The 21,373-nt window shown below is 41.1% G+C and overlaps 1 protein-coding gene across 5 annotated transcripts in view; it reads right to left on the bottom strand.

The window, feature by feature from the left end:
- The window catches only part of WDFY4 (WDFY family member 4), a 144,283-nt gene that overhangs the window by 10,244 nt on the left and 112,666 nt on the right, over nucleotides 1-21,373 (bottom strand). For all 5 annotated transcript variants that reach the window (XM_080401530.1, XM_080401533.1, XM_080401532.1 and 2 more), the window contains 10 exons: nucleotides 21,328-21,370; nucleotides 20,399-20,518; nucleotides 19,709-19,826; nucleotides 18,893-19,002; nucleotides 13,934-14,087; nucleotides 11,650-11,741; nucleotides 5,175-5,387; nucleotides 4,491-4,638; nucleotides 3,479-3,636; nucleotides 1,682-1,840 (listed from right to left, as the gene is read on the bottom strand). In XM_080401530.1, the coding sequence (XP_080257656.1) occupies nucleotides 1,682-1,840; nucleotides 3,479-3,636; nucleotides 4,491-4,638; nucleotides 5,175-5,387; nucleotides 11,650-11,741; nucleotides 13,934-14,087; nucleotides 18,893-19,002; nucleotides 19,709-19,826; nucleotides 20,399-20,518; nucleotides 21,328-21,370 (1,315 nt within the window). The remainder of the gene's footprint in view (nucleotides 1-1,681; nucleotides 1,841-3,478; nucleotides 3,637-4,490; nucleotides 4,639-5,174; nucleotides 5,388-11,649; nucleotides 11,742-13,933; nucleotides 14,088-18,892; nucleotides 19,003-19,708; nucleotides 19,827-20,398; nucleotides 20,519-21,327; nucleotides 21,371-21,373) is intronic.

Genomic DNA, 21,373 nt, shown 5'->3' with positions numbered 1-21,373 from the left:
AGAATGTGTCAGTCCCATGAGACAGCTGGTAAGTGAATAGCATCCACTTTATAGCACATCAGCTTTACTTAAGCAAAGCTCACTCACATTTTTTTTTTTGTTCAGCAGAAAAAGCAGTCACCATGAAACAGTGAATTACATGAAACCAGCAAGTAATTCACTGGAAGACATTTAGAACCATAGTTCAAATTTACATCTATGCCAGACAGTCGTTTAAAAAAAAAAAAAAAAAAAAAAAAGAGAGAGAAAAAAAGCGCCTCTGCTAGCAAAGAAAAGGAAAAAGACACAGAATTTGTCAAAGCATGATCTCACACCACTTTGTAGACTTTGCGTAATACCAGATTATTCACAGTAGAACACATCAGCAAAGCTGATTTTAGATTGTTAAAGAGAAAGGCATTATCTTGGAGATAAAAGACAGCCTTGTCAAACAGTTGCCTGAAACTCAAACTGACCCCCTGACTGGAATAATTTTGATGTTTATGAAATTTACTGCTTATTCTTTCCTCTGCTGCTTTTTCTTCCACTTCCATGTCCATGTCCTGCTTTGAAATAATAACCAGATGGATTAAAAGGTCATCACTGAAGATTTTATCTCATATTTCTGGCCTCTTCTCAAGCAGGAAACAATATAAACCTCAGAAAAGAGACTGCCCTAAACCCAGTTTCCCCCTAATTTCCACACACAAGGATATCAGATAAATTAAGATCTAAATACTTCTCTGGAATCCCAACAGACACTGAAGTTTTCACATCATTTAATGACAAATAAAATATGTTTTGGCTCAGGGTAAGGAAAGCACTGAAATATCATCTAATACCCCTCCAGAGCAAATGAACAGAAGCTTCTAAAACTTGGAGATCTTGCTGATCAGTGAATCCTTTATTAGTTTGCCTAAAAGTAGCAGTGTTTTCTGCCTCAATTTCTTAGGGAAAAAGGGTCCTATGCTGCCTTTCTGATATGACAGAGGTGTACTCCAGCTTTACTTGTAAAGCTGAGAACTCATCACTGCTGAACCACACAAATCCTGCATGAGTATTCACTTTTGTAAATGAAATAGCATTTATACAGCTGTTTGATGACTATACACAAGCTCCAGATCAACAGCCACTAAAGGACTTGGGAAAATGAGGACACAAACTATATCATTCTTATTGGATGTATTTCTACCTCATGGAGTGTCAGATAAACCTTTTGTGTTCTGAATTCAGGTTGAAAGAAAAGAATCAAGAACTTTGCCTAGCTGAGCCTTCATTTCCATTTGCTAAGTTTGCAGGGTGGTTTTGAGATCCTGTCCATTGCTATAGCAGCCCAAAAGAACTGTAAGCATCTCCAGGTGATACTGGTATTTGAAAATAAACCAAAGGCTGGCTACACTTTGAGTGAGAAGAGCATATGCCTTATCTTGACTGTTTCTTTCATCATGATAAACTTTGGAAATGGTACCAAAGAGAAAAAAAAAATCAAATAAACCCAAGCAGAGTTCATAACTATAAGCTGTGTATAAGTATCAGGCATATTATCAGCTCCAGACCTGATATCAGGTTGATAACATGCTGGTTACTGGGTTTTCTCTGCCTTCTTGATTCACCCAAAGGTGTTTCCTCTGCCAGTCATCTGAGAGAAACTAATCTTCTGGTTTTCATTAAGCTTCTATAGCAAAAGAGCCACAGTACTGACCTGTCTCAAGTTCAAACATTTCACTTTGTCCTTGACCAGCGAAAGTTCCCAGACACACACGACTGAGCTTGTTCCAGATGTGATTATGGTAGTTGCTGAAGGACACACAGCGCAGAGGCACTTTCCCCAGTCTGCCATGCACTCAAATGTAGACACGTTCTGTACAAGAAAGCAGCTTTAAGTCAAATGCTCATATGGTGATACCATGCATTTATTAGTACCAAATGGCAGATGCAGTTTTCAGAACTGAACTTCCATTTCTTCACATCCAGGAAATAAAAGCTCATCTTAACCAGTCTCTATGCTCAAAGCACAGCTGCATAGTATGCACACACACAGGCTGTGGCTACATGCAGCTGTGCCATCCTCCAGGGCCCAAACAGGAACGCTGGACAAATATCAGTGCCTTACGTCTTAGGAGACCTGAGTCCCAATCCCTCTTGTGCCACAGGCTTCCTACATAACTTCAGGTAAGCTTATTCTGCCACTATATAGTGACAGAATGCAAACATTCAACATAGATTAAAAAGAAAGCTCAGGTTGTGATGGCCACTGCTAACAAAGTTAGTGCCAGGCTTTGCAATCCTCCTCTTGGATTGAAAAGCCAATTCCATTCTGTGCAGTAAATTCCACTTTGTGTCAATCTGTGTCAATGGCTCTGTTAGCAGCACCCACATCAGCCTAAACCAAAGTCAGGTCTATTACACATTGCTACAACTACAGCACAAACATCCCTCTGCTCACATTCTGCATTAGCTCTCTCCCACACAACAGGGACACCACTATGTTGCTAATGATTCTGGTGCAGCTGGATGACACATCTACAAAACACATACCACAGACAGACAAACCTTTACCTGCTTACGAGGACAATTTCTTCCAAGCTCATGTCCAGAGGCACTGTTGAGCCAGAGAGAACTTAAGTTGGATTCCCAACTATCCCTCACAGCGACTGTCTAATCACACTCATTATGCTCAGTGTCACTAGGATCAATGACATCCTGACTTTTGAAGACACGGTAGCATTCTGAATTGTTAAACAGATTTTAATTTAATTCAATGGAGAAAACTCTCGATAATTTTATACAGGGAGCAGGAAGTAAAGTATACCTCATGGCTCTTTCACTTCCATTGACTGTATGTCTGTAAAAACATAATGATGTGGCTTGCACAAATTCCTGAATGACATATTCTGCTATTCTGGTACCCAAGCTAACTCAGATCTCTTTGTGTGTCATAACATTGACCCAAACACATCCAAAACAGTGTGATTGTGCTAGAGAAACTGGATCTGTCAAGTGCCCTAACAAGCAGTGTGGTGACACAGACTGTTGCTTTTTAACAGCAAAGAAGTAAGAGTATTAACTTTCTAGCACAGAAGATATTATCATTTTGAATGAATGCACTGGGCTACACTGGGGAGACAGAGAAAAATTGACAGATGGTCCTGTTTTAATTCCAACAGAAAGTTCTGCACAATGAAATTTCTGATTAGTAGCCAGGAGACCTTGTGTTGTCCTTACAACCCATGAAGGTGTTTCTCCTTCATTTTGATGGAGAACACAGTTACTGGAAGGAAAACCTGAGATAATTGAGATCAGAAATTACACATTTTTGAGCAGTCTATAATGACTTTGCACTCTGTTGGGTTATACGACTTGAGATTCCTCAAAAAGGTTGACTGTACAGCATCCTCTGAAATCAACTCCACAACAGGCTCTGAAATGGGTGTCCAAACCAGCCAAAACCCACAACATATCATTCATTTCTGAAACCCATAGACTTTTCCTTATTTACCTTCTCGGACCCATAGTTGCCAAAGCAGCAGGTGAAGTCCTCAAATCCCCAGCAGAATGTTTTGTTCCAAAGAGGAGGAATTAAAACTTTATTTTTTTCGACAGCCAGAATGCCTTTCTCAGTATGAACAATGTGTCCAATAGCTCTCTTGGGATAGTCTGATAAGACAAAGAACATATTTAATTCTGGGGTTTTTAGAGCACTTATGTTAACTTTCATCCTTGCACAGCTTGTGTGGTGAGGCTGGCAAATCCCACATTTGGGCTCAGTGTTGAGGCCAGGCCCATAGACAGAAATCTGCTCTACAACTAGAGATTCCAGACAGAATAGTGGAAACACTCCTCTCCAATGGACCACATAATTCCATGAGAGGGAGTGATGTGCTCTGAAGGAGAGGGTTTAACAGCAGTGTCATTAAGCTGCCAGTGCAGACTGCCTTATGCCATGCACTACAGAGGATGCTGGGCATGTCACCAACAGCCTCTGTAGCACAGCTATGGGAGCCCACTGTCCCTACCAAGATGTGCAGAGAACACCATCGTGGCGTGAAGAAGTAGACACAGTGAAATTTTCCAGGGTAAGGAAAACACAGACTAAGAAAAAGATGATAAAAAAGAAAAAGATGTGAAGACTGAGAAGTGGGGAAAGACAGATAATTTACTTTGCTGTTGAATATAAAAAGTGAGAATGCAAATGGAAAACAGTGAGCTTTGTGTTTCAATTTAACATATTCAGAATGTATAAGAGAGAAAAGATTTAGGTTTCTTATAAAACAAATGTATCTTCTTAACTCTACAACAGAAGTTTCAAGATTTCTCCTGAGTATTTGAGTGTTTTCAATGCCCACTCACAATACACATATATACAAATAATAATTGGCAGAAGGGATCTTGATTGCACCAACTCATACAAAGCTGCATGAATATTTTTCTGCTCTTGAAAATTCAGATTCACCCCATCCAAGAATTCTGTACTTATTAGCTCAGGAAATGGAGCACAGCCCCTGCAGCACCTTTTATTGTAACTGGTGAGAGTTTCAGATTTTGCAGGCTGCTCATAAAAGGAGGAAGAATTCCACTTGAGTGAAGGGACAGCACAGTCTCTCTTCCTGATGAGCTTTTGCCTTGGGCATTCCTCGATGGATGTGGTTTCGTGAAGAGCTAGGACAAAATAATGGCATTAGAAAACTAATATCTATTTGCCAGATCATACAGGAGAGACATCTGTTTAAATCCTTAATCATAGACTCTAGGACTATCATACACAAACCTCTTCATTGTGGTATCATCTTACCATTGTTACATTTTCATCAGACTACATCCTTTCCTCACAGAGATAGGAAGCTAATCCCAGCAATTCAGAAGAGGGAAAAGTATAGGTGAGACTTTGAGCTGCTTTTATTTGACTGTACCCATTCCCAGACTAGTGGTTACTCATGTGACTGTACTGAAGCAGCAGTACCCAGATTTGATGCCACAGCTGTATGGCATACAACAGGAACAGCATGATTAGAAGGTGGCATCACATACATGTGTGGGTGCATACTGATGTAGTACATAATCTGAGGAAGTCTATAGCCCATCTTTCAACATATTTAAATCAGAAAATGTCTCTGATTTAAATTTCTATTCTTGCTTTCCAGTTGAAATCAAGATCAAAACAAATTATGCTCTTTACTCGCATGATAAAGTGGTACCTGCTTTGGTATCTGTCCGAAGTTGCTGACAAAACCCAGGACAGTGTTCTTAATCAAAGGATCTTTAACATTGTTGAGGTCCATCTTGTCTCCATAGAAGTAAGGGTGATAGGTGTTAACTGCCTCCACCGCAGCTGAGCCATGTTGCTTGTAGCCAAAAATCAGATCTATCCAGCGATGGAGGTGTGCACTGACATAGTCACTTTCCAGTGCCTGAAACCAAAATAAAATTAATTCAGCAGAGTGTATCCATGACAAATACATTACCACTTTCCAATCCTTGCTGGAGACTGAAATTCTGTGCAAGTGAATCTTTACACTTTCAGTTTTTCCAGTACCACCATTCTCAGCACATCCTCACAAAATGTGACCAAAGAGATGAAAGGTGGATCCCCACAGGAAAAGGAAGGACAAAGTGCAGCATGCTTGTCTTAACAGACACCAGAAGTAATATCCTTAGAGACACCACAGGCAGGTTCCACAGAGTGGAAGCGCTCCACAGGTCTTGGCACATCCTCCAGCTTCTAGCACACATTAAAGCCTGTGCTATCATGTCTTCACCGATACTGTTACTGACACAAGACAGTTTAAATGAGCAAAACAGCTTTTAGCATTTGGTGCCACCACTTTGCTCTATGGACAAATCACAGGTGAATTTCTATTTGTAGAAATATGCCTTATAAATCATACTGAGTAGCAAAGACTTTATTTGAGAAAATACATATAAATATAGATTGGAAAGGGAGATGACTAGAAGAGGGGCTTCTAAGTGGGGTCTGAAGGATATAGCAGGAGAGACTGCATGCCATGAACTAGCAAAGAGAATTTAGAACTTGCAGTGAAATGGCAAGGGGTGCTGCAAGCCAAGACAGGGAAGGGGTTTTGCAGTAGGAGACTTGGGGTGCAACAGGGCAGCTGTATGACAGAAGCTTCAAGACAGCCTGAGTTTGATCAACAAACATTTTGCTACCCTTGCAGGACTTAAGCAGAGACAGTCACACCACTGGATTTCCTCATCATGGAAAAACCTGGGATCTGAACTTTTCCCGCCAAATAAGAAATGGTTTACTTCAGTTAGATTTTCTACCCATAGTGACAAGTGTGTGGATTAATGGGACCAGAAGAAACAATTACTACTGAAAAAGACTGGGAGAGATGTTACAAGGTAATACATCCACCCCAATGTGGGCTCCCTAGAAAGCTCAATGTAAACATGGTGGAAAACACAAGTTTTCCTTGAAGATCCAGAGAGCAATTCATAAGCAGCAGACAAAAGTTTCAGTTGAACCTTTGCCCACCTCCAGGTTACCCAGCCTTACCCATGAGGCTTCACTAAACGTTAGTGCCCCTGCCATCACCTGCCTCACCAAATTTTTGTGGATTCCCAAACAGCCTTGCCCAATAATTCAAGCAGCAGTGTTAAGCATTATTAAAAATACTTTCCGATCTCCAAATCATTTGACTGTGCAATACTCCCTGATGCTCAGTTAAAGGTCTCCCAAGCAGACCATCCCACCCAAAGCACAGTGGAAATAAACAAGCTAATGGGATCCAGAACAATGGCTCATTTCACAGAGCCGACAGTTAGCCCAGTGCAGCTGGTTTAAATGACCCTGCCCACAGCTATAACAATCACAGGGCAGCTCAGAGAACAAGTGTGGCATACAATCTGTCCCCTGCAAACAACAGGAAAACACTTATGAACAGACTCAGAACTCATCCTTATTAATAAAAGCAGTTAGTCCATGAATTACAAACTGTAAATTTTGCCTGGCATCACTGACAGAGAAAAACAAAGCAACCAACAGAGCTGCAAATGTGCAGCCTCTCAGTATTTCACTGAGCACTATGACAAGCCCAACCAGGGAGGGAGAACTTGGTGTCTAATAAGGAAGTAAATAAATTTCTTTAGTAGACGAGATTCCTAACTTATTAAACATGAAACAGGGAGCTACTCAGTTTTATGTCAAGAGCAATTCTTTGCTCTCATATTCTTTAAAGCAATAGTCAAACCTCAGAACAGTGTTGATCTGGATCAGTTTAATGCACCAAACTCATTGTGAAGCCTTCTAAAACTGACCACGGTACCAGTAACAAGTACACCCAGTCTTGTGGGTGGTTTCAGAAGACAGAAACTATTATATGTTTCAGAATTCAAGATCTCTAACCCTCCACTTCAGAGTCAGATGAACTTCTCAGGCAGGCTGATCGACTTTCCACAGCAAGATTTCTTGCATCCTCCCGTGTAACACCTAGTACTACCTATGGTTGGGGACAGAATATTCATTGACTGTACGTGATATCTGATCAGGTCTGGCAAATCATTAAGAACATGAGTCTATAAATGTGATCTTTCATTTGCTAAACTGCTCCTATTTGGGATTTGAATTAATTTATGAAAGTTGTGTGGTTTTATCAGTAGTGCCAATGTTATCAAATAGTGCAGCTCAGTGGAAGCAGGTCTGTAGAACAGAACAGATGGTTGAGAGGGCCCAATATCCACATTACACTGTGGGGGCTTTACTTCAAATTAGATCTAGTCTGCTCTTACAGGCTGAATGCCATCAGCATCTGTAGTGCACAACTGGAGTGCAGCTTTTGGTTTTGTTTCATCCAAAACAAATCTAGTTCACACAATTTGAGATCACTGCAATAAGAGCAAAGCCACATTATGCAGGGATGATTGATAGATTAATTTCCAAACTGCACTCTTACTCCAGTGTACAAGGCAAAAACAGATGTTCCCCATTTTATCTAAGTGCCTTCAGAGTGCTCACCATTACACAAGCAGTAAGGAGCACGGCTCAGTGCTTTACACTCCAAACAAGCCACAATATACGAGACAGAATTTCTCCCTATGTTTTTCTTTAAAAAAACATCAGCGTAAAATTGCAGCAGCTTTCAGGCATCCATGGATTTCTGTCTGCAGCACCTCTGTTAAGGAGGGACGGTGTTATCCTTCCCGTATTTGGGAATCTGGAGAACAGAGACTAAGGACCTTGAAGGTCACATAGACAGCATGAGATACAGCAGGGAAAGGAACCAGAGTGCCCCAAAACCTTCATGCTTTCATTGGAGCCACTAGGGAACACCAGGGAACTGCTGCATGTTTGACCTCAGTGGCTAACATCTATTTGCACTGGGTGGCACTGAGCTGCTTCCCTGCAAGGGAAGGGATCAGGCACTTGCTAGGCTCAACTCTTCATTTTAGCAAGGACTGTACTTCAAGTGGCAAGCCTGCAGTGCACAGAACACTTACTCAAGTATCTCCTCCCTCATAGCAGGAGTATCATCATGTGATTACGGGCACTGACAAAAACTCATTTCTGTCTTCCCTTCCACTACTTTTCAGTGTGACTGGAGCTCTGGGTCTCTAAATCACTCTCCAGGCAGCTTCAGAGATGTCAGTCTCAGTAATACTTATTATTGTGCATGTACAGGAGCTTAAGCAGTCTGAACATGGCTCTTAACCTCTCTGCATCTCAGTTCTTTGGCAAAAACATTGTCTTCTTATCCCCTCAAGCTAATAGGTTGCAAAAAAGCAGGAGATAGACTCTGACTGAAAAATGGAAGCTAGATTCTGGGGGAAATGCAGACACTGAACAGTGTTTCCAAATCAGAACAAAAAACCCCAACTCTCAAGTTTTCTCATTTATTAAAATCCACAACCCCTCCCCTCCCAGTTCTAAATCTGGAAAAATCACATCCTTTTATTTTACTAATAATGGACCTATATACCATACACAATTAGTTCTAACAGTTACATCATAAAATAAAATATTTTCAGTTCAGCCTGTAATCTAATATAAACATTGCAATGAAAAGATAATTTTGAAATGTTTTGATAACGAAGACAGAAAGTTGAAATGATTAATTGAGACATTTCTTGTTACTACTGACACACTCCTATTTCAATCTGACTAGTTTTCTGGAGAAAAGCTCTTCTATGCATTTTTTCCCCAGATAGGTTTACTCACTGTGTGCTTGTCAGCCCAGTAAAACTGGGCTGTGATCTGAGTTACACAGGTAACTGCTACAGAAATACAAGGTAAAACAAAGAACAAGGAGATTAATGTGGCTTCTGCAAAGGGACTGATTAGTTACTGAATATGCTGTAAATTCAGTGTACTGGCTTAGGTTACTAAACTGCATGACAGCATACCACTGAGTCAAGCTACTAGGCATGGAGACACTTGAAACCTGCTAATAATAGTAAGCAGCTATTCTCCACACCACATAATTTTGAATATCATTAATTCACAAGCTGTTTTGTACTGAGGCAGGATTCTGGGGCAAAAAGTGGTAGATGACTACTTTCAATGACATTTCCGAAATGATTGAAAACAACATTTTCAATAAGTGTATACAAAAGTTACCCATTTCAAAATAGGTAAAGTAGCAAGACTGAAATTTAACTTCTTTTAAATATTTATTAGCATTATTGTTCTGCCACAGATTTAAAGTGAAGCGTTCAGGTGATGAATTCACAATAGAGACTAAAGGGAGCTGCTTAATCGATTACACAACAACAACAAAGAAGGATATATCTCATTATACACTCAACAGTCCTTAAAAAGAAACAAAGGCAGGACTACTGCACAAGAAAGCAGGCAAGCTCAGACTCAATTCATATACAAGCTCACTCACAGGAGTAACCTGAGCATGTGTGAATGAATCCAGAGTTGAACAGGCTTGCTCTCAGAGCTATTCACCAGCCAAAGTGTTTGCAGAATTAATTTTGCAAAATATGTAGATGATGTACACTACTACGAACCTGTTCTCTTAAAACTGGTTTAACAGAAGAAAATTTTCCTCAGGATGGATTCACAGCCCATAGACTAGCTTATAAAGGATTTTTTTTGTTTTATTTTTAAACATGGATAAAAATGGCATTGTCAAACATGGGACTAAGGCTAGATTACTTGACAGCACCCAGGTGGCTGCAAGGAGAAGGAGACATAAGAGGCCAGAATAAATAAATCAAACAGATGCATAGGGTCTCAAGAGGGAAAGCAGAGACACTAAGTATAGGGAGTGGAGCCATAGAAAAGTTCAAATAATAAGGGCAGTGGGAAGGAGATTTGTATGCAATGCAGACAATGGAAATGGTCCCCCTTCCAGTTATCTCTGTAATGACTTGAAACAAGGTATCAGGATGTTAGAAAGAATAAGCTGAAGATTCAAAAGAATGCCCAAGAAAAACATGTAAATTATTTAGTAGTATGTACATCACAAGAAATATGGATTCTGCATGCAGCACAGCAGTGCAAAGCAAGGGACATGAAAGTAATGGTAACTTAATGGGAGCAGGGCAGTTATTGTCAATGGTTAAAGGAACAGTGGTGAAAAGAATATTTACAAGACAAGAGTATGACTGAGTTTTTTTCAGAACAGGAACAAAAAAGTTACGATAGTCATTAAGGAGACAGGATTTAAACCAGCGTTTGGAAAGGTTAACTGAAGAAAGGCTTATTTGGAGATACCAAAATAGAGAAGACGGATGTATCCATAGGTTTGGATAAAATCACCTACAAAGAGATTATAGAGAGTGAAAGTTGAACGCCCAAGGGGAGGACCTGCCGTAGCATAGGAGAGGTGAGAAGAACCCACTGAGGCAGAAACTGAAGGTACACATGACAAATCAGGATAATGCAATGCCTTGAAAATCATAGGCTAATTGTTTAGTCCCACTGATGCTAAAACATATCATCACCACATTTCTGGTATACAGCAACAATCTGTCTGTACTCACAAATACAGATTGACTCATTGTGCCACAGGAAATCTGATGACATAATGCAGAGGCACTATAGTACAGCCCATTGCCTTTATAGCTCTAACAAAAAGACACCTGCACCAAGACATTCTGCTGCAAAGTCTGCATTCATTGCAATAACCTTCATACAGAATTGCATTTGTTCTCACTGCTGCATAGCAGGTGACATCATGCAGAAGTCAAGATTTTCTAAGTACTAATAGATAGCACTAATTGTAGTTAAGTCTCAGGACCTTAAACCGATTTGCTTTCAAATTGCCAAGGCTGACTCCATTAAAGGCAGGAAATCACATTAGGTTTTCCCCTCCCCAAATAAAAACATAATTGTAGTCCTAACATGACTCAGAGATGAAGGTAGATAGTTTAAACACAGACACAGCTGGTTAGCCACAACATGGAACTATATGCATATAAATGTCACGTGTATGCATTATGTTATGTTCACATACACTTACAGGCTGAGATAGGTCCATGTCACAGACCTAGATACAAACTTCACCTGTCTGGAAAGTTGGCCGTGATTCAGGGTGAATTGTCAGACAGACAAATAGACATGTGAAGTTCAGAATCCACATGAACTCTGCAAAGGCAGGACACACACTTGGATCTAACATTTTGGTTTGTGACTCTGGCCTTCAGAGCTTCATTTTCAGTGCAACTCAGTGCAGCATTTTGTCACAAATCTTGATACTCACTGACCTGTCTGTGCAGAAGAATGAATTTATAGGGGTCTCCGTCTGCCCAAGGAGGAAGCTGCACATCTCCCAGCACTGTTCCATCCTGCATGCAGCCTGCAGGAATTACAAAGGGAGAATTAAAAACAAGAATCACACACATTGCAAATAGAAATAGATTTTCTAAAACACTGAAGTCAAAGGGAATTGACGTGACGTTCCCACATGCAGTTTCAGGTTCTACATCAAATATAGTGCCATAGAACACTGCAGAACCAATTTCTCCTGGCATTTCTGATCCAATAATAAAGCAATGAGATGTTCTAATAACTGTCACTAATACAGTAAAAATATGCATGTCCACAGCACAAAACGTTTTAGCACTGACTGCAAACTCAGACAAGACAAACTTGTTGGCACAACTTTCTTTTTATACATAATCCTGTGGGCCTAACTGCCAGATATTCCTACTAAAACAGGCACTGAAAAAGATTTTGTTGTCAAGTACTTCGCAATCTGATCCCTTTCAGGAGTTGAGCATATGTTCTGAAATCAGAGCACAGTGTTGCACAATAGGATGAATTCAAATCTAAGTTGAGGCTAAGGTCTGGGACCGTGTCTCCTTACAGTGTGGCAGTGAACGGATTCTGGTGCTTGGCTTTGCCTGTTGTAAAATCTTCCTGGATATTTACTCTCTGTTGGTAAGATTCTGGTGTCTTTTTTAGGTCCCTCCACTTGATTCCACTCAGGTCAGTCTCTGGATCTTGATCTCAGCCAGGCTGTTTCTTGACCTCCCCTCAGGATGAAAGTACCCCTGTTCTTTCTTACCTTCTAACGATCTTCTAGCATCTTTTTCCCCTTCTGCTCTTTTCTTAGCATGCCTATGCTGGTTTTTTGCTGGTATAGAGTTTGTTTTCTTCATAGTAACAAGTACGGGGCTGTGTTTTGGATTTGTGCTGAAAACACTGTTGGTAACACAGGGATGTTTTTGTCACTGCTGAGCAGCGCTCACACCGAGCCAAGGCCCTTTCTGCTCCTCACCCACCCCTCCAGCGAGGGGCTGGGGGTGCACGAGAAGTCGGGAGGGGACACAGCTGGGACAGCTGCCCCCAGCTGACCAAAGGGATATTCTGTGCCATATGGCGCCATGCTCAGCATATAAACTAGGGGGAAGGAGAAAGGAGAGGGACATTCAGAATGCTGGTGTTTGTTTTCCCAAGTAACCGTTAGGTGTGATGAAGCCCAGCTTTCCTGGGGGTGGTGGAACACTTGCCTGCTGATGAGAAGCGGTGAATGAATTCCTTGGTTTACTTTGCTTGCATGCACGGCTTTTGCTTTACTTTGTAAACTGTCTTTGTCTCAACCTATGAGTTTTCTCTCTTTTACTCTTCCGATTCTTTCCCCCACCCCACTGCGGGGAGTGGGTGAGTGACTGTGGTGCTTGGCTGCCAGCCAGGCTTAAACCACAACGATGTCTCATTTCACTGAGATCTTAAATAAAAATATACCTAGACCTCAATACCTTGAGTTAAGTTGCCTTGCCGTCATCAATTTAGGCTGATTCTTAAGGCATTTCTCTGCTGCCTTAATTGTTAATCAACCTGTGTCCACTACAAAAAGCAGCTTTGCATTTTATGCAAATTATGTGAATTTCCTGTAAAGTGAAGTGGATCAGGGCTGCCATGACTATTTCTGAATACTATTTTTATTGGATTCTCTCTGACCCTCAATCACTGACGCAGAAAAGTCTAAAGACAGTGTACATTCAGAAGGGATTGTGATGCTGCTTGAGGCCAGGGACAGTGTATCAAGTTCATGTGACTTGTGCAGAACATTTCAAGATTATAGGGAGGACATTTGACAACTTTAATCACCTTGTGATCTTGCACAAAATTTAAAAAAACACCTTTCACCAACACCATTTTACAATTGATCTATCTGCAAAAGTCAAATTAATATATTGTTCATAGCCACATAGATGTGATGATGCAGACCAAATTTTCAAGAGCAACTATCTAGATTGCCTATATCAAAATCCACCTTAGTCTGACAAAATTTGTAATTCTTTTGCACAGTAACTAATAGGAACTGCAGTCCCTTCTGAGCTGTAAACTTTGTTCTTCTCATAGCATTCAGATAACACAAGCTTGTATTCTTGTAGCCTTATTTTAATAAAAGCTCTCATCACTAGAGAGCCTGGTCAGTCCACATAGTCCAGGGACCAACTCTCAACACATGATCCAGATCTTTTCCCTTGTCATTATGCTGACGAGCAGAAGGGGAGCCCTGAAGTCCCTTCTAGAACTTACCAAGTTCAAAGTGATTTGCATTGGTCAGGAACTCTGGCAAGTAGAAGAATTCAGGGATGAGTTCCCTGACATCACTCATGTTGTCCCTTGAAGCTGATTCCCACGTGCTCTTGACACTGTGAAACATCCTGTCTGCAACATCAAAATTCCCACCCTGTGAAATGGAGACAGACAAAAAAACTGCAGTGCAAATATTTTGTTAAATAAAAAGTAGATGCAGAATCTTAGCCAGTTCTGCAATAATCATCTTATCACATGTTTGATTAGGTGATAGCTCAAGATCTGTCCCAGCTCTGCTAACTGTGATCTCATATTAGGGGCTGCCTTAGTCCTGATTTGTAAATATGTAGGTTGAGAATACCATTAAAGCTGGGAGTCTTGGCATAGCTTGCAATAACACAAGAAGCAAGCAGAAATGATCATGGGCAGCTTGAGAATATCAGAATACCCACTATTAATCCTTCTGAAAGCAATTAATTCCTTTCACCCCAAAATGATTTTCAAGCAGTGGACTTCAGTGGTTTTGCTTCAGTTGAGACCCAAATAGTTGTGAACAATCTTATGCACAATTCTACTGAGGAAAACCTTTGGGGAAGGGGCAGTACCACTGAAATAGCATTCATCAGCTCCACGCAAACAGGAAAGGCCCAGCTGGCAGGAGCCTGCAGGGGCTGTTCATTCCTTATGGGAAGGAACAACAGCATAAAGAGGGGAAGAAAGGAGGAATATCTGGCAGCAGTATAGTTGCCCAACTGCAGCATGCTCCCAGGCTAATACAGGTATTTCTCATTGGACTTAATTAATTTGGATTATATGTCATGGGACATAACACTACATCCCACTGATAGGGCTCAAGAGATATTGTCAGAGATAGAACAAGTACCTTTAAATAGTTCTGGAGTGCAGTAAAAATGTATGAATGATTGCTCATCCTCAACCATTCAATCCTCAAAGCTGCTTCACTAGGCAAAACAGAATAAGCCAGTAGGATTGCACAATGAAGACACTAAAACCCAGAGGTGGTGCAAGAGTCAATCTGTTAATGAACATGAGATGCCATCAGATTCTGTCTATGGCTGACCCCTTGGGAAAACTTGATAGCTTTTGGTTAGTTTTCTCTCTGCCTGTAGACTGTTGCATGTGCCAGATGAGGAGAATGCTGTCATCCTGCATATAAACTGTCAGCTGTTCTGACTTGCAGTCTATTAAATAAGAAGATAATGTCTAAGCATAATCATGCTATAAGGATGGAATCCTACTCCCATGGATCAGATGAATCCAAAGCAGCAGTTTCCACATTGGTTTCTGATGATAAGAACCACTGCCCTTTTGACCCTGCAAGTACCTGCACACTTATGATGCAACCCCTTTGGATCTTCAAATTCTGCTAAGTCTGGAAACTGCAAGTCAAAAAATAACTTTTGCCGTATCTTTTCTTAGGGAGAAACTACCCCCATGGATAAGCTATCAAAACACAGAAATCAATAAACCCTAAGTTCTGAAGCCACATCTCTGCACTTGTCTTTCGAGATAGACTCCCACCAAAAGCCAACACATTCTAGATGGAAAAAAAACATCCCTGCTTCCCCTGGTGTGAATTCTGACAAAGCTTTTGGTCCAGCCTCATCTCTAAATGGCAACGTAGTTCTGCTTTACCTTCTTGTCCTCCTCCTTTATACCACTGACAATTGTGAAGCCTTCCCATACCCACTCAAGGGACTGAGTGAAAAAGTGGCTAATCACATGAGTAAGCCTAGCTGGAGTTAATCTGAAGCACAAGGTCATCTTGTTCTTGATCGTTATTAGGCAGGAACCCTTGGAGTCAAATTCAAATTGAAATTAAAACAGAGTAGAAGGAGGACTATAAATAAATCAACAGCTAACAAGTATCTCATTGAAGCATATTAAAGGGCTTTGTATATTTAATCTGCACACAGCATGCTGTGTCTGGTGGTGATTGATGCTTTTTCATCTTTTTTTGCAGCTTTTATGAGAGCTGATGGTAATCTCCTGAGAAACAATATGATTTGTAATAAAAAGATTACCTGTATTAAATAAAAATAATATATACATAGGAAATGCTGTTAGCGCGACAAATCTGGTTAAAGATATTACCACCACGAAAAAATGTGATTTTTTCCCTCGCTGTCTAATTCATTTTCGGGAAAAGTAATATCTTTAAAACTTAAGCCTGTATTATTTATAAAGGAAGCAATAACTGATTTTCCCATTTCCTATATTAATAAATTTATTTGCATATATTTATATCAGAATTAATGAGTTTTCTCTCTCTATGAATGCAGAAACTGCACTGAAATGGAAAAAGAATCAAGAACTGCTTTATTCCTTTAGATTCTAAGTTGACATAAACACTGATGGCTTTTCTGTAGCTAGACACAGTAAGTCGGTATTTTCTTTCCTTTCAGTAGAGGCCTTATACTGTCTGTCATCAGGAATACTGGAAAAATATGCTTTTTAAAACTACAGTTCAGCAGAGATATATACAAACCAACTAGTCGAAGTGATCTCTAGAGAAAAGTTAGGACACTCCACGTTTATAAAACTGAGCATCACTGATCCTTGGTGGTGCTTTAAACCTGAAGACCTCAAAGTGCTTCTAAGAGATGTTTATGAAGGTGCAAAGACTTACCAGGCCCAGAGATGCTAAGAAGAAATTACCTGCAGACAGTGCTTAAATAACTGCTCAAGTCAGTGACACAATGAAGAGTAAGAACCCTATTCTCTGTAAGTACCTTTGGGATGTAAACACCAGGAAAGATCTCCCTGCTTGCTGAAATGCAACAGTGTGGGATAAGAATAAAAGGGGATAAAAGCTGAGTTGAAACAAAAGCAAGTCTCACTAATTATTAAGGACATAGGGTCCTTTCCGAAAAAGACACTAAACACAGAAACTTTTGCTGCTTTTTTGTAGTGTTGGTACCAACTCCCGAAAGAAATTCCAGGAGGTACTTATCTAAGGTGAAGTGGAAGGTACCATCCAACATCTGTCTGATGAGGCAGTTTTTCACCCATTCCAGTACAATATGCAAAGCACGTACACACTTTTCTATAGAGTCAGTTCTCAATACACTAAAATAAAATGTGAAATAGTGAGGTTTTTTAAACACCAGTACAATTCCCCTACTAGAGGCAATGCTTCCTCACTGCCTCCTTCTGTGGTCAGGTGTAAATCAATTCTTTGACTTGAGAAACAGGATGTTACACCAACATCAACTTTTCACAAGAGGTGCACCCAAGTTGTTGCATTTCCTTGTCATGCATTCAGACTGGCAGTTTGCAGTTATAAGCATAGCTTTTCTACTTTTTAAGATGCTGAGAAGCTTTCACAGCTCCCAAATCAGCACCCTTCCAAGGTCTTGCATTTGGGAGTACTTCTCTTCTAACCTGCTTTTGACTTAATCACATAGTTCTGAAGTCTGCTGCTTGCCTGACTGCATGTCACAGTTAGTGATTCCCAAGCCACTATAGGACCAGTCAGCTGGGGGAAATGACAGCAATGAGCTCAGCTGAACATGCAACAACATAAGGGCAAAGGAAAGAGAACTGAAGTTGTTCAACAGTTTCAGTGGATCCACATCCAGACAAAATTTCGAGTGCTTCAGGTCCCAGCAGCCTTTGAAGAGAACTATCCCTACAAAAATGCTGGTTACCTGCTAATCACACACAAACACAGCCACAAAGCAACTACTCAGACTGGGAACTTGTTATGCATGAAAAGTGTGCCAGTGAGATACAGCAGTCTTTCCTGTTTACAAGAAATAACTGCTCCACAGTCATTCATGACTGCAGCTAACATATGGCTCACAGAGTGCAATGGTAACCATTGCCTCAGGTGGTTCACTAACCCATCAGCTACTGCTGGTAACAGCCGATATCATAGGGCTTATTACTTAATTAGCACAGCGCTTTATTTGTATTAGTTCATTAAAAAAAAAAAAAAGAAAAAAAAAGAATAAAAAAAAAGAAAAAAGACCAGCACAACAGCAAAGCACTTGGAAAGCTGCAGGAGGTATGGCCAGCCCTCACCATATGCACAGCAGTCTCTGAGTATGGAATATTCCAGCCTAGCTGTCTCCCTCACATGCTCCATAGGGATAGGTAGATTTCAGCAAGGCACTCGAAGAAATACACTTTTGAGGACCTGTCCTCCTGGCAGACCCTTTTATAACACAACACATTTACAAAAATAAGGGTAACAATTGTCTGCTACAGCCCAAGCGTCTGTGCTTCTGTGTCACCAACTGCCTGTTGAATAGGGCAGTCAGGGAATTTTGTGCCCCTGTATGCTGACCATCTAGGAAAGGTAAGCACACAGTTCCCATGAAATTCGATTCCATGGTGGGTGCTTCTGGCATCATAAAACACCACCGAGTTCAGAACAAGCTAAAGCATAATATTCCTCTCCCTGGAGCACTGAATGTAGTCTCACCCTACTACTCCTTCAGGGAACTGATCCCATGATCCCTATCCTTTCACACCCACCAGAACCTGTGTCCCCTCATCTGGCCCAGGAATAGTCTTTATGTCACCAGAGCCAGCTCCAAGTGCTTGCCTGTAGCTGAATTACTATATGGGCACTTGGGCTTAGAATACCTACCATGAAAGTCTCATCTGCCCCAAAGTCAAGAAGCTTACACTCAGGCAGGCAGTAAAACACTAAGTGTTCACATGCCCCAGCTCTCACAAAATGTATCACAGGACCAAAAATAATCCTTCTCCCTCAGGAATAAACCAAGATCATCAGGCATCAATCACGCTCCCATTAAGATGTTTTCATTGAATTCAACAGACATAGCACAGAGCCTTCAGTGAGTCCACAGTCCAATTACAGTATACAGAAAATGTCAAAAGAATTAATCCCCCCTCATTACACGGCCACTATAATGTGCTACAGTGTCCATAATGAGGTGTAGGAGGGAAACCATCCTGCCCCCTTACCTGCAGAGAACAGAAGGTCTGGGTAAACGGTTCCATTCGGACCAGGTAAGATGCCACTATAATTGCTGATGAATAGTGAGTACAGTAATGGCACTGGGCTGACAGGTCTCCTGGAAATTGGACACAAAATCAGGTTCTAGGGCAAAATATCACCATTTCAAGCCCATACCATCCAGTTACCACAGCACAACTAAATAGCAAACAGGTCTTTAAAGCAGATGTGTTCAAGGATTTGTGAGCAAAAGCACACCTTGCATATTTGCATTGAATGTGCACTGTTACTACCATCTCTGTACGTTCTTTTTTTCGCCTTGCACATTGCATTTTCTGAAGATTAAGGCCTTTAACTTTCCAGACTGTACCCTTCCCCATTAGCACCAAAAAAGGTCTTGATCTCCAGAGTTCAACAGCCTCAGCATCCCGTTTCCTTTTCTAAAGTACCTGTTAGCTAAGCTTTGTGCAGCAGTCTTCTACATGCAGCTTAGCTAACAAACAAGACTAATGTGTACAGCTTAGCTAACAGCAGTCTTTTTCAGGGAACATTGCTTTTTGCTGTAGTGTGTCATCCTGGCCAAGGGAAGACAACAGAATGCAGCTGTACAAGACATGTAAGGCAGTACCTGTAGGAGTCATTTCTCTTTGAATCCTGAACCAGTTTGTATCCAGAGGTGAGAGAATCTCCTTGGCATATAGTGCTTCCCTTAGCCTGAGGTCTGGAAATTTTTTGCGTGGCCATTTCCAAAGGATTCACCAGCATCCCCAAAGGCCCGAGGGGACCCAAGCCTCTGCTGTTTGTTAGTCTCCTAAAACACTCACCCTCACTCTTCTCCACCTCATTGTAGCGTTGGATGAACTTGTGTTTCCTCTCCACAGTCTGCGCTCCCATGGGCTTTGACAGGTCCCGAAATGTATGAGGATTAGTAAGGTTTAGAGTCTGAAAAGCAAAGCCAGCAAAGATGTAGATTTTAGATCCCTGGGTCTTAGACATCATGACTAGCTCAATGACACTGGATAGCAGCAAGGCTGTGTTGGAAGTTTCACCTATACAAAGAGGGTCACAGATTCAGTACTAAAACACCCATCTCCAGAACTGGTATGGGACTTGGAAATAGAGTGGCAGCATGTGCCACTGAAAGGATAGCATGTACAAGGAGCTTCACAAATAAAGAACCTTGCAGGTTGCAAACTGCTCTCAAGGCTTTTCTGTCCAAACCTCCTTGTCAGGGGTCACAGAAGCCTGTCCCTGCCTATCTGCCAAGACAACGCAGCCTGCCTTTAAGTAGGTATGTATGAAACAGATGTTCATCCATCTTTCTGAGGCAGAATGTGATCCTCACCATACTGATTTGAAGATAAGGTTAATATTTAAAGAATCAGTACTGTTCAAATTAACTATCTCAAATTTTGAACCCTTGGTCTAGGCCCCTCTGCTTCAATGGCATAATTCGACAAACTTTTGTATGGTTGCTATCATAGAAAGTACAGAATGCTACAGCAAGCACTGACCTCAGAGTGATAGTCAGCAAGGACCCATGGAAACACAGGATACTGCATGTAATCGTTGTAGCTGCGGCCAGCCAACGTGTTCAGGTACATGAGGTAATCAAAGTTGCTGATCTCCCTCTTCTGCCAGGGAAAGGAAACAAGAATTAAAATCTTCTAACTCCACCCCTGAGAACTATGCTTCAAAGACACCCGCAAAGCCCTGTGGTTCCCAGGTCTACCAGGACAAGAATTATAAATAGTGTAATCAATCATCCATTGCCATTCAGATCAGCACAATATCTCTTGTACAACAAATTCTGTTCAACAGAATCTGTCTTAATTCTGGTTCTTCTTCAGACAGGCTGTTTGTATTTGTCTATACTCAAGCAGTGCTTTTATGCTGCATTTGCGTAACAGAGTGCTTTCTCCCAATTTAAAAGAGTGCCAAATGCAAAGAATCTGTATATTTGAAAATCCTGGACAACTGCCTGTACAGAAAAGGCTGCACAAAGTGCTGTATATAAACAAGAAGGTATAGATTTCTTCAATGTGTCCTGGGTCACCAAGATCAGGGGTGCAGGTAAGTAAATGCATCTCTCAGTTCAGCAAAACACCTGGGAAAATGAGAGGTGTGTTGATTTAGATGTCCAGATGATCTGTGAACAGTCATTCAGCTAGGTGGCTGGTTCTCTTTGGTCTCAGTTTAAAAATGTGTAAAGTCACACTTAATCTGCCAGACAGTAGCACCACATGTTTCACAGCAGGAGCAAAACCTCTGTAATAACCAGATGTAAATACTCTGCTCCTCTTGCCAATAACCTTACCTCCAGCAGCACAAGAGAACAGCTTAGGTCTTGAAGTACTTATGTACACACACACATCTGTGCGCAGACACATAGGCAGATGCTGAAATTCTTCACTTAACCATGTGCAGCCAAGATGTAGCTTACCTGCCACTTCTGGAGCATTGTTTTTTCCCCTCCTGAGTGCTTCCTG

The sequence above is a fragment of the Falco punctatus genome, assembly GCF_963210335.1.
Source record: "Falco punctatus genome assembly, chromosome: 9".
Lineage (NCBI taxonomy): Eukaryota > Metazoa > Chordata > Aves > Falconiformes > Falconidae > Falco > Falco punctatus.
Note: the sequence above shows the minus strand (reverse complement) of the source record. Positions and strands in the feature narration are given on the sequence as shown.